This window comes from Eleutherodactylus coqui, chromosome 6 (genome assembly GCF_035609145.1).
Source record: "Eleutherodactylus coqui strain aEleCoq1 chromosome 6, aEleCoq1.hap1, whole genome shotgun sequence".
Lineage (NCBI taxonomy): Eukaryota > Metazoa > Chordata > Amphibia > Anura > Eleutherodactylidae > Eleutherodactylus > Eleutherodactylus coqui.
The window spans coordinates 79,505,731-79,519,725 of NC_089842.1; the positions used below are offsets into that span (position 1 = coordinate 79,505,731).

The 13,995-nt window shown below is 42.2% G+C and overlaps 1 protein-coding gene across 1 annotated transcript in view; it reads right to left on the reverse strand.

Annotated features, from left to right (window-relative positions):
* Positions 1-1,127: 1,127 nt before the first annotated feature.
* The window catches only part of LOC136631356 (B-cell receptor CD22-like), a 70,471-nt gene continuing 57,603 nt past the window's right edge, over positions 1,128-13,995 (reverse strand). The window contains exons 9-12 of the mRNA XM_066605622.1: positions 7,892-7,961; positions 7,634-7,713; positions 4,100-4,164; positions 1,128-1,624 (exon numbers count right to left, since the gene is read on the reverse strand). Of these exons, the coding sequence (XP_066461719.1) occupies positions 4,119-4,164; positions 7,634-7,713; positions 7,892-7,961 (196 nt within the window). The 3' untranslated portion in view covers positions 1,128-1,624; positions 4,100-4,118. The remainder of the gene's footprint in view (positions 1,625-4,099; positions 4,165-7,633; positions 7,714-7,891; positions 7,962-13,995) is intronic.

Sequence of the window (13,995 nt, forward strand, 5' to 3'; positions counted from 1 at the left end):
GAGAATGTATTAGCTGAGAAAAGATGACATTTTTTTTATTTATGACTCCCACATTTTATATAATCCTTATTTGCATTGATCTTCATGCATTTATGACTTTTGCATTGTACAGTTACATATACAGTATAGTTATAAATATATACTGGACTCATGATCATAATTATAAGCGCTGCTTTCATTTGAGATATTTATTTTAAGTTCCAAACTCCAACGTATGCTACAAAATATGTAAAGCAGAGAAAGTACGATATATAGTATGTGAATATAAATAAAACAAAAAAGCACCTATAACTACTCCAGTGCATTCACCAAATAGGATACGTGCAATAAAAGGCTTTATTTATGGGGTTGTTTACTTTGGAAGTCTTTTTTTGGTAGAAAAGCCCATTGAAAATAAGTGGATCACACCGCTGGCATCTACAGAAATCGCATATAATCTATGTTTAGTTTCTCTGCAGTGTCACCACAGGGGAAATTAAGCATTACAAAGTTAGCAAAATCAATTGGCTGTTTGTTTAACCCTTTACAATCCAATTTCCCTGCCAACCGCACACTCCCCAGCTCCTCTTTATTTTGGGTGAATTCCTTGTAGTTAAGCCCCATTTACACTGATAGATGATCACTCAAAAGTCACTTCCATACTTAGAATATGCAAGCAAAGTGGGACACTGCTGTGGCCACTACCAAAAGAATACAGCTGTTTTACATAAACAAACAGCTGTATTCTTCTCCACTCTGACTGCCAGTGTCCCCGCTGTGAATTCACAGCAGGACACAGGCACAGAGAATCTTATCAGCACAGCTGGCTGATAACAGCTGATTCCTCAGTTCTAGCAAGCCAGAATTCAGCAATCAATGACTCGTGCACGAAAACTGCACAATGTCCCTGCATTTAAACAGAACGAGAAATCGCTCAAAAGATGGCTTTGAGCGATTTTTGTGCGATTCTTGTTGTGTTTAAAAGGGCCTTTACTCAATACAAACACATAACAATGAACTGTCATGATAATTTTATTAGTAATTAAAAAAAATAAATAAACGTGAGTTGTAAGGTTTCACATCGGGAAGATCATTTGTAATAAACCTGTAATTCGTTCCTAAATTCTCTAATGATAGATAGGATTAGAGAAATGAATAGAGTCTTATATCAATTAATTAGAAATTATACAGGGTATGTAGAACTTAGCTCTGATGTCGGAGGCTGTTCTGCATATGCATATTACAGTATGCAGGAGCTGTGGTGTCCTGCACACTCTAGTAAACATGTGCAGAACAGCCTCCGACATCCGAGAGCTGTCCTGCCTAGTGTAAGAAACGTGTCAGACCTCACCCAACATCAGAGCTACGCATGGAAATTTGAATGTTGGACGAGATCCGACACTTGATTGGAAGGGGTTAATGTTCAGTCCTCCAAGAAAAATTACATGTTTTGTAGCTGCCCTTCACTCTGATCAATTAATGAGGGTACTGAATACTTTTTCTAAACCAGAAAACCCCTTTAACATTTCAAACATGCATAGTCCACAACTTCTGCATGGCTGGCTCTGGAAGAGGGCAGTCAAGCTTGGTCATGCTGTTCATGGGAGATAGCAGAATATTTCACTTCATTTGATGGTTGCATGACCTGCAAATTAATAATACAAAAATAAATACAATGATAAGTTTGTTGAGAAGCCATGCAGTATGTAATACAAAGTGGGATTGTGCTCAGTAACAGGAACCAACTAAACTTGTAGATATGATAACTTTCAATAGCTAACAAAAATACATGATGTTATTGTGAGCTTTTGAACCTCTCAGGGTCCTTCCTTACGCATTATGTAACAAATCTAAAGATGTATTTAATATATACACATGATCACATGGGAGGGTACAAACATGGTGAACTTAATTTGCACTAGATAAATACCAGAGAGAGGATAAGAGGGCACAGACATTGTGATTAATAGCACTTATATAAATATCAGGGAGGGGTGAGCATTACAATAAATAATTAGTCCAGTGACAAGAAGTGTGAAAGTTTATAGTCTCTAAATTGCTGTTTAGGAGGTCAACAGCAGGCCAACCTGTTACCTTTGTTTTGGGTTTCTCATATCTCATAATATTCAATGTTGTAAAAAAACCCTCAGAGATTCATACAGTTTCTGATAGTATCACAGATGGTTATAAACTTATATTCCCAAATTCTTCTGTGACGTTGGGACTTAAAATTGCCTTTAAGTATGATAACTCTCATATGTGGTATGTTGTGTCTGTGACTAGAAAAATGCTTTGCCACAGGTAATTCTGTCTCTCTCATTAATTGTATGGTGATGAGATCTCATCCTCGCTTTCAGTTTTTGTCCTGTTTCTCCAACATAAAGGCCCCCAATCGAACATTTACTGCACAGGATCAGGTACACAATATTGGAAGTGGAATTTGTGAATGTTCCAGGGATCTTATAGTCCTGCTGTGTGTTGGAGATCTGTATCCTGTCCGTGGTAAGTACATGTGAGCAGGTCTTGCAGCCCCTTTCCTCACAGGGATAAGTTCCGTTTTGTGTGTCAGAGGGCAATGCACTCCTGATTATAAGGTTTCTCAAATTTGGTGGTTGCCCGTAACACAGAAGGGGAGGGTCAGGGAATATGATGGAGTTTCTTTGCAGTTTTCCTTAGTACCTCAAGTTGTGAGTTGTACGTTACCACTTGAGGTAAACAACCATTTTCTTCCTTCTCTGTGTATTGGATCAGTTAATTTCTGGGTATCCTGGTGGCTCTGGTGATTTGGTGATCAATGGGTTTAAAAATGTCCTTTTAAGGTGGTATAAATGTTCCTCTCTGTCTGTTAGCTTGGAGAAGAACTGGTTGTATCTGATGGCCTGGATATAGATGAACTTTTTGATGTGTTTAGGATGTGAATTGTCGCATCTGAGGTATGTGGGACGATCAATTAGTTTTTGGTATAGGGATGGTATAGGGATGTCTGTATTGAGTTGTTTGAAATTTTAATGGTGGTGTCCAAAAAGTTTGAATCTCTCATGGAATTTAACTAGTTTTTATTCAGTGTTGGCCCGGATGATTATGATGTCATTAATGTTGCGGAAGTAGGCCAATGGTTTGCTGGGGCAGGAGGCTAGAAGGTCACTCTGCAGTTTTGCCATGAAAAGGTTGGCATATTTTGGTGCCATATTACTTCCCATGGCTGTTCCAGTGAGTTGCAGGAATATCTCTTTGCCAAAGCAGAAATAATTGTATGTGAGGATGAATCTTGTGAGATGTAACACCAATTCAAAGGCAACCCCATTGACCTCAAGGTGTGCCTGGCAGGTGGTCAGTCCATCTTTTTGTGGGATGTTGGAGTATAATGATTCTACATCCATGGTGGCCAGGATGGCGTCATTGGGGAGGAGACCAATGATTGACAGTTTGTTCAATAGGTCCATGGTGTCCTGCAAGTAGCTGGTTGTATTTCTCCTTTTTTTAGTGAGGGTTCCCACTCCTGAGATAATTAGGCTTCATAGGTTGCCAGCTTTGTGTAATTTGGGAAGCATGTAAAATATATAGAGGTCAAAACCAGCCAACTGGAGTTCTAGGTAGGCCAGTGAATTCAGAATAAAATCTCCTGTGGCTGACAGCATACGTTGTATCAAGTTGATTAGTTTGAAGATTTAATATCTAATGATTTCACTTCATGGAACTAGTGCTAACATATTGATGTAGATCTATGGAGCTTCTGGAGGCATATTTGCCCCAAGTTCTGGGTTGGGGGGCATCAGCAGTTTGTTAAACTTTGCTATTCAGACCAGAGAGGAGTAACTCTATTTTAAAAAACATTATGTATATGTATGCCCTATTGGGGTATATTAATGTTATAGAGAGAGGTCTTCAGTTTGGAACCATTACTTTTTTAAACAAAACTAGAGAATCGCTAAACAGTGAAGATCCCACTCTGGCAGACATATTTAAATCGTGTAGTACTGTATATGGTTACCTATTTATTGCAATGGTGCCATGTATACTACAGGTATTGCAGAGAATTGAGTTAACAGATGGCTTCATTCTGAGAAGCCACTGATAAGTGGCTTGGGGTACCCTTTGAAGAAAACTTTAATTTACTTACAGAATTAATTGTTTCACTGTTACTGTAAATCACCGTTTTCTTCAACTTTCATATGAAGTGATGGCCTAAATTAAATATAAAAAAAGCCTGTTAGGAAAATACCATTTAATATCATGTGAATCGGCAATAACAACTTACAGATCATGAGAACAAGAGAACTGGTGACCCATAGTGGCTCCTTTGGCTGAAATACAGTACCAAACATAGAGCATTTAGTGTATGATGGTGAAGCTGTTTCTGGTACAATAATAAAACCAATCCAACTCAAGGAAATGGAACTAAGCTGATGCATGTGGTGATGCATCTGATTGGTCATGCCCTTGCAGCATCCCGTAGGGTAACTCCGGACACATGACATACGTTGAGGAGCTGGGAGGGTAAAGTGTTGGCTTGTCATGGCGGCACTTATCATGCTCCCTCCCGGAGGGACACACGTAGCCAAGGCCAGGGCAGCGCTGAGCCTCACCCGGACATCCCCGGCATGGGGATGCCCAATAAACAGGACAACAGAGGAATTTGTCACATGTGACGCCACCGTTCTGACCCCCCCCCCCCCCCCCCAGCATGACCATCGGCAGAGTGAATAAATAAGCCACAGAGAATTTAAGTACCTTAGGTCCCCGGGAACAGTCAGGGCCTGGAAATAACTTTACTGAAAACTTCTCTTTAGTAGTACAAGGCATAAATTTAAGAGATACACTAGTGCAGGTAAAACAAGAGTTTAGAGGTCAGGTAGGAAACTCAGGATGATACCGGCCCTGCAGTCCATGTTATCTGTCAGGAACTGCTCCTGGAAGAGGAATACTTCAGAGGAGGAAAGGGGTAGGGTCACTCCACAGACAAGTACCTCCACTCAGCGGGACTCAGACTTCAAGACGCTTGAGTGTGAAAACACAGACGATCGAGTACCTCTGCACTAGGCCTTGACTAACTGAACTTGTGCTCTGATCACTCTCTCTTTAGGGCTTACTTACACATCACTGAATACACGCATTCTGGAAATCTCTCATCTTCTTCAATCTTCAACACATGAGGGCTGAAGATGCCCCCATGTGCCTCTGTGGTTGCTCCTCAGGTAGGACTCAATATGGAAGACATTTTCCCGCTCTCAAGCACTCACATTTATACCCTCTCTCACACCACGTGACAGGATAGAATTGATACATTCACAGGCAGACAGCTCATATTTTGCAGATATTAACCCATCACTTACTGCAGCTGTGCAACACACATACCAGAATGGCAAGACATTTTGCACAGTGCATCAAGGCAAGACATTAAATGTATGACATTATGTAGGGTGCCAGGAAAGCTTATACTGGGCCACTACATCCTATAACACTAGACTCTCTCCACTTTTTGTAAAAAATTATGGGGGCTGGCATTAAAGGGGTTGTCCCGCGATAGCAAGTGGGGTTATACACTTCTGTATGGCCATATTAATGCACTTTGTAATATACATCGTGCATTAATTATGAGCCATACAGAAGTTATTCACTTACCTGCTCCGTTGCTGGCGTCCCCGTCGCCATGGTGCCGTCTAATTTCAGCGTCTAATCGCCCGATTAGACGCGCTTGTGCAGTCCGGTCTTCTCCCTGGTGAATGGGGCCGCTCGTGCCGGAGAGCTGGTCCTCGTAGCTCCGCCCCGTCACGTGTGCCGATTCCAGCCAATCAGGAGGCTGGAATCGGCAATGGACCGCACAGAGCCCACGGTGCACCATGGGAGAAGACCCGCGGTGCATCGTGGGTGAAGATCCCGGCGGCCATCTTGGTAAGGTAAATAAGAAGTCGCCGCAGCGCGGGGATTCGGGTAAGTACTAAACCTTTTTTTTTTTTTTAACCCATCCCTTGGGTTTGTCTCGCACCGAACGGGGGGCCTATTGAATAAAAAAACCCGTTTCGGCGCGGGACAACCCCTTTAATGCTCAAAAAGACACAATTTTGGCAGTTGCTCCCAAAGTGTGACTTTTTACACCTCATTTCTGGTACTAACAAGATAATACATATGTCTTCTTGTGTCTATGTGGGACATGCAAGTATTTATGAATGTATGGAGAAGAATATTTGCAAGAATAAAAAGAAATAAAGTTGTTATTTTTTTGCTAATGAATTTTAAAAAGTGGCACTTTAGAGGAAAGGGCAACAGAGAAGTAGATAAAGTGAATAGAGCCTAAGAGAAGAAGTAAAATGAGATTAGAACATCATCCTATAGGTCAAACAAGTTTAGGAATTCTTGAGAATACTCTATATACAGTTGGGGAGTAAAGCTATTCCAATTTTACACAGAAGCTGACATAAATATAATGTTAAATTGGGGCGTCCTAAGGATCCCTTCTATCAAAAATGCCACAGACAAAAAGTATCCTTTTTTTGCTGCAAGTCATTGAGCCTTGTGAAATTATTTGTAATAGAAAGAAATGCAATTCAGTCTAATTGGTCTAAGTGGTCAGCTGGGTCACGTCTTCACTGAGGAAGTGTTGGTGTAATACACAGAGAACCTGCTGCAGCTTTTAAATCATGTACCTGTACGCCACAGCAGAAGGCACCGAAGTCGTAGTCTGCACAGGAAAAGAAGCAAACGTGTACCGGCAAAAAAATAGATGTAACACATTTTGAGGTTTAAACAACAATACCCCCTTTCTGACAAATTATTGTAAATATGGTGGCTGAAGTCACAACGTCATCCTGCAGTCCAGGACATCCGATGATATTTGTGGGTGCTCTGTTGAATCATCTATAAAAGTTCAGTGGATCTAACCGGTAGTCAGAGGACTGATAAAAAGAGAGATTAGACTGGGCAGCCAGGCTATATAATGTAGCCCCACATGTGAAAGCAGAACTGTCCCTAAGAACATTGGAGGGCGAGGCAAGAACAATACAACAATATTTAGTAAGACTAATGACTGTTGAGACATAAGTAGTGAAAGCATGTGAAAAGTCAGAGACAAAAATAAACAAAGCAAAGCTGAACTATGAAAAAAGACAAGGCAGATACAAACAGGGAAGCAGCAGACAAAATCCACAAGACTAGAAAGCAAATACTACACTAGATAAAACAATAGAAGCAAGACTACATAGATCAGAACAAGCTAGACTAGAAAAAGATACTAGAAATAAACAAGGAATACTGGATTTAAATGCTTATCATTTCCACTATAACCAGCGCCACACTGCAGAAGCCAGAACTATTTAAAGAGAGGCTAGCCAATGAAGAACTCTATCCTAAGCCAGGCTGGGCTACCCAGTTTCATAGGCTGACCCATTCTAATAGATCAGCTTAGGACAGTTGCACTGCATTTGCTCTAATAACACATGCAGAGCCTATTACAATTTCAAGAATTTTAAAGTTGTGCGCTACATATTTTCTTCAGTAAAGTCACAGTAAATGCAACACCAGTCTAAGACCATTGCTCACCAAACATCTGCTTTCACTTTGCTATCATCTATTATTTGCAATATTTTTTAATGGCTACGTGTTTTCAAAAAAACTAATGAAAATAAATATATGAATTAATACATTCACAGAAACTCACTCTGATCCCATGGAAGGTGGATGAGCATGGTGATTACGCTGGATATTTTCATACTGACTTTCATCCTTCGCCATTGTGTTCTGGAGGAAAGTGTTGGAATAACAGAAGATTTGTTTGAAAAATGTTGGATAAACACAGATTACATGAATTGAACACATATTGTGGGCAATTAATTAACAATAGCATAGAGAGTAAATGAAAGGGTAATTCATGGCAGTGAGCATTGCGCATACAAAAAAAAGACAAATAAAAACTCACAGTGTAAAGAAGTCTGGCAGATGCTGTGCCATGAATTGGAGAGTTTGGAAGAGCAGACTTCTTTATATGCCTATAAAAATAATAAAATTCAGAGATTAGAGTCAAGAGGCATGTCCTGTAGAACCAGAGTGCCATCATTAAAATGAAAAAGCCCTAAAATGCATGTTTTGTTAATTGAACAAGAAACATATCTATTCTGTGGGCTCAGTCACACGGGCGCCAATCCGCCCGTGTTTCTGCACGATAAGACAGCCGCACCGCATGCGCACGACTCTCTGCATGACAGGCTCCATTGCCGGCCATGTGTTCTTTCTTCCGGCGGTGCCGAGAGACATCCACACCTGCAGTGCAGCGGTCTTAATCGTGCAGAAACACGGGTGGATCGGCACCCGTGTGACTGAGCCCTGTGACTTAACCACTTCACAACTGCATCACATAAGTATACATCATACAGTCATGAAGAATGCATGGATTGGGCTTAGAAGCAGATTCTGCTCCCTACCTGACAGCTATCACCTGCTTTTAACAGCTGAAGGCAACTGCTGCAATCAGAGTTTGCTTATATTGCAGCAGTTAACTAGTTAGATGCCACGGTCAAAACTGAATGCCCGTCTAAAAAAGGCAGCCAGAAAGAGGCCCCCTTCAGCACCCCATCAGCCCCTTCAGGACATAATTGTGGGGTGCCAATGGGTTAGCAAAGCAGCCTAGAGCATGTAGCAACATTAAAAATGACTATATACTGAAGTATTGCAGTATATAGTACAAGAGATCAATAGATTGTAAGTTCCCTATGGGGACTATTAAAAAAAAAAAATTCAAAGAAAACCCTCTTCCCATTTTTCCTATAAAAATATAAGCAATGAAAAAAAACACATATTTGGTATCGCCATATTTATAAAACTCTAAACACCATAAAGCAAGGTTCAAAAAGTCAGAATGTGGGGGTTTGTTACCCTAAGCTTTGAAAAAAAAAAGAATAAAAAGTGATCAGAAAGATCTATGTACTCCAAAATGGAGCAAATAAAAACTGCAGCTCGCCCTGTAAAAACAAGCCCTCATACAGCCTAATTGAAAAAAAAATTGAAAAGTTATGGGTCTCAGAATATGGTGACAGAAAGCAATTTTTGTTTAAAAAAAAAAAAAGCTTTTTTCCTTTTGAAAAGTAGCAAAACATAAAAAGAATTATAGGAATTTGGTATCACTATAGTTGAACTGATCCACAGAATAAAAGGCTCATGTCGTTTTTACTGCATCACGAACACCGTAAAACTAATCCCTGAGGCCACTCTCACACATGCGCTTTTTACCATGATCGATTAACGTGGCGGTTGGAACGTCGCGATAATCATGGTACAATGCTCCCATTGCAGACATTGCAGACCTTGCAGACTTGTGCTCAATTGCGGCGTTTTCTAATGCCGTGATTTTCGAGCGTTGTCTGCTCTATTTTACTGTGTATTCGTGCTTTTTAACACACCTCATTACCCATCACATGTTCTTTTTTTATCATCAGTCTTCAATACAGTGTCCCTTAATTCTCCATTCTCACACCAGACACTAATGGCCCATATCACAATGATTCCCAAGCCAGGGAAGGACACACTGATATGTGGAAATTACCACCCCATCTCATTGATTAACATTGATGTCAAATTATTTTCCAAAATTATGGCAAATTGATTGAGGGCAGAAGAGGGCCAAACCTTACACAATGATCAAGTGGGTTTCTTCCTAGGCAGAGAGGCCAAAGATAACACTAACAAAACCCTTCTCCTGTTGTCCAGAGCCCCAACACTAAAACAACCGCTCTGCCTACTCTCAGTTGACATGGAAAAGGTATTCGATCGAGTGCATTGGAGTCTCAGGTTCCTGCACAAAGTGATGGCCCTATACTCAGACCCTATGGCTAAGGTAAGGACCAATGGCCTCTTATCTGAACTATTTGCCATTAAAAACGAAACACGACAGGGCTGCCCACTATCCCCGATTTTATACGCAATTGTATTGGAACATCTGGCTATAGCCCTCCTGAGTAACTCAGATATACGTGGCATTTCCATTGGGCGGAAACAATACAAAACAATCCAATATGCTGATGACCTCCTTATGTATGTCTCGCAGCCTCGAACATCTCTCCCAGTCATCTTGAGAAAATTTGCATGCTTTGGTCATCTTAGCAATTTTATGGTCAACATGAACAAGACCGAAGCTCTGAACATATCCATCCCAGCAAAGGAGGTCGAACAGCTGGCCAGTCATCTCCCTTCAGGTGCAGGTCCTCCTCCCAGAAGTATTTAGATATACACATATCTGCTTCCAATTAAATTACATGCCATTGCTGGAGGAAACAACCCGAGAGCTGAATGTCTATGCTAGGAAACACTTGTCCTGGTTTGGATGAATCAACGTCCTTAAAATGGATGTGGTTCCCTGGTTTCTCTACCTCTTCCAGACGCTCCCTATTAGAGTCCCGATGCAGTACTTCAGACAAGTTCAGGCAGTCTTCTGCAGATTTGATTGGGGGTGGAGAGGAAGTAGGCTTTGCTACTGCACTCTATCTCACCATAAATCACATGGAGGGGTGGGGGTACCAGTCCCTAAACTTTATTACGCAGCAGCCACACTCACTAGACTGCTCGAATGGTGCTTCTGTTCAGGATCCAAGCAGTGGGTGGAGACAGAGAGGGCCATGATCAGACCTAATATCCAGACACTACCCTGGCTGTCCCCTAGGGAAAGACCCCCCTCTACTTCACATTCTCTGCTTGCAATGAACTGCTTAGATGGATGGCATGGGTTGGTGGCTAGTGGGAGTCTCCCAGTGTGTAATAGAACCTTGGCCCCAACTTTTCATAACCCTGCATTCCGCCCCGGACAATGCATAGATAAATTCCTATGTTGGAAGGCAGCTGACAATGTAAAGATGACAGAGGTAGCCCCAACTCCAGGCTTGATACCCAGACAAAATACTCTCATGGTTCCAATATAGGCAGCTATCGGCCTTTCTTAACTCCCTAAAATAACTTTATCAGCTAGGGAAAGCCCTCACAGAGATAGAAAACCTGTTTCTACAAGAATCCCTCCCTCCTAATGGCCTCTCAAGAATATACAGTATACTGCTGGATAGCACTACCTAGGGCGCCCTTTCTTTTGTCCTCGGTTGGGAGACAGAACTTGAAACTCTGACACTAGGCTCTGATTGGGCAGGACATATCTGCTCTCACACAAACTGCTGGTGGCATGTGCGTCCCAGGATAAAAACTACAAAATTCTTTCCAGATGGCACCGGTGTTCAGTTCTTACCCACTGAATATATCCATGAATTTCAGACCAGTGCTGGTGAAGCAACTCTGCAATGGGGACGATGCTACACATTTGGTGGGAATGCCCGGACCTGAAGCCATTCTGGGAAGACGTGTTCTTCATGTATGAGAGGGTGACGCATGGGACGGTCACTTGAACACCACAGTTGGCTTTGCTTTCCGTCATCCCTGGGAACTTGTCAACCATAAAAGGGGCATTAGCCATCATTTCCTCACAGCAACAAGGGCCAGACACTGGAGGAGCACTCGCCCGCCCCCTCGATAGTAGAATTTGTACAGGTATTGGGCCACCTGAGACATATGGAGGAACTGATGGCAGAAGACCACCCAGAATGCGATGACCCTCTGGGAAAGTGAATGACCTGGTCCCTCTTCCTAGAGTCAACAGAGTTCCAAGAATTCTTGGAATAGGTGAGCAAATGTGGATACAAACCTGGGGGGAAGCAGGCACACTCTCTCGGGTGTTTCCCTCTTCCCCACATACTCCATCCCTCTATCCCTTACCTTCCCTCCCTCTCTCCCCCCCTAACCTCTTTCTTACAACTTCATACAGCTATGTTGACTTTAAAATTCTTGAATTGCAGGGACAAAATAACAAAAACAAAAATATTAAAAATCTCTGGTTTTGAAGGGATTAATTGCATGAACAATGCACATTTATACACAAATCATGACAGGTAAAGAGTGACAACTATTGAAGGCAGATTTCAATCAGAAAGTTGATCTGCCATGTTAAACTTTTTCACTTGTTATAAAGTGCTGTAGCTGAAAGTAGATAATGCCAAACAGATCTGCATTCCATCAACAGAGGCCCAGACTAGGCCAAGATAATGGCTAGATCAATCAGCGATTCATTTTTTTAACTTATGGCATTGTCATTCACCAACAATGCTTTCAGAGACCAACTGTAAATGAAAAGTCTTTCAGAAAATGGCCTTCTGAAAACCCTAATATATGAACAACCTAAGGAACTGAACCGTCAGTAAACAGATTAAAACTAAAAAATGATCTTAGTTTGCTCAACTTGTTTAATATAATTTTTTTTTTTCAAAGCTGCTGGCTGGCTGAGAAGGATTGTGATTGTGTTTTTTTTTCAGCCTTCATCTGTGGCACTTTGAGGAAGCTGTTTAATAGATGTGTTCACGTCATAATTTCATTTAACCCTATCAAGGCAGCACATTGATGCTCTAATTTAAGTAAGTCTGACTATAACATGTAATTATTACTTTTGTCGGAACTGTGATAATTTTTTTAAGAAGCCGTTTTAGAAGTTTTTTAAAGCCTTTTCAGTAATACATAATTTAAAATACTAGAGTCCACTGTAAATCAAATTTGAAGTGGCTGTCACTACAGGTCTCCCTTCCAGCTTCTCTGCAATCCACTACTTGTTCTTAGGTACAGATCTTCTATTGTTATAAGGACACAGGGACGTTTCCTTAGTAATGGGGGCAGGAGCTATCTTCATATGGATGTTCCCGCACACTCAGAGGCTGCGGGCTAACGGATATGCAGACACTATTATAACAAGCTTTTTAATCTCTGCCTCTCCTGTGCGCACAAATATTATATTATATTTACTAGCTTACCCGTCGCGCGTTGCTGCGAAGACAGACAGACAGACAGACAGACAGACAGTACGTTTTTATATATCCAGATAACAACTAGAGATGAGCGAACACAAAAATGTTCGGGTGTTCGTTATTCGGAACGAACTTCCCGTGATGCTCGAGGGTTCGTTTCGAACAACGAACCCCATTGAAGTCAATGGGCGACCAGAGCATTTTTGTATTTCGCCGATGCTCGCTAAGGTTTTCATGTGTGAAAATCTGGGCAATTCAGGAAAGTGATGGGAATGACACAGCAACGGATAGGGCAGGCGAGGGGCTACATGTTGGGCTGCATCTCAAGTTCCCAGGTCCCACTATTAAGCCACAATACCGGCAAGAGTGGGCCCCCCCCCCCTCCCAACAACTTTTACTTCTGAAAAGCCCTCATTAGCATGGCATACCTTTGCTAAGCACCACACTACCTCCAACAAAGCACAATCACTGCCTGCATGACACTCCACTGACACTTCTCCTGGGTTACATGCTGCCCAACCGCCCCCCCTCCCCCCCCACAGCGCACACCAAAGTGTCCCTGGGGGCAGCCTTCAGCTGCCCTCATGCCACACCACGCTCATGTCTATTTAGAATTGCGTCTGCCATGACGAGGGACCGCAGGCACACACTGCAGAGGTTGGCACGGCTAGGCAGCGACCCTCTTTAAAAGTGGCGGAGCGATAGCCCACAATGCTGTACAGAAGCAATGAGAAATAGAATCCTGTGCCACCGCCATCAGGAGCTGCACACGTGGGCACAGCAATGGGGAACCTATGTGCCACACACTATTCATTCTGTCAAGGTGTCTGCATGCCCCAGTCAGACCGGGCTTTTTAATTCATAGACACAGGCAGGTACAACTCCCTATTGTGAAGTCCCTGTCGACCCACAGCATGGGTGGCTCCCTGGAACCCACCGGCGGTACACAGAAATATCCCATTGCATTGCCCAACACAGCTGAGGTAGTAATGTTGTGCTTAACCCTTTCCAATCCAATTTGTATATGGTTTTCCTAGGGGGCTTACTCTTTTTCTGCCGTTATACAACGGCGCTATATGCTGGCTAAAGCCAGTACTGCATGAGCTGACACGTAGGATAGGCTCCGACAGCAGAGAGGCTGGCAATATACAGTAAGAGAACCCCGACGGACGTCTACCAACAACGGAGCTGTACAGCCTTA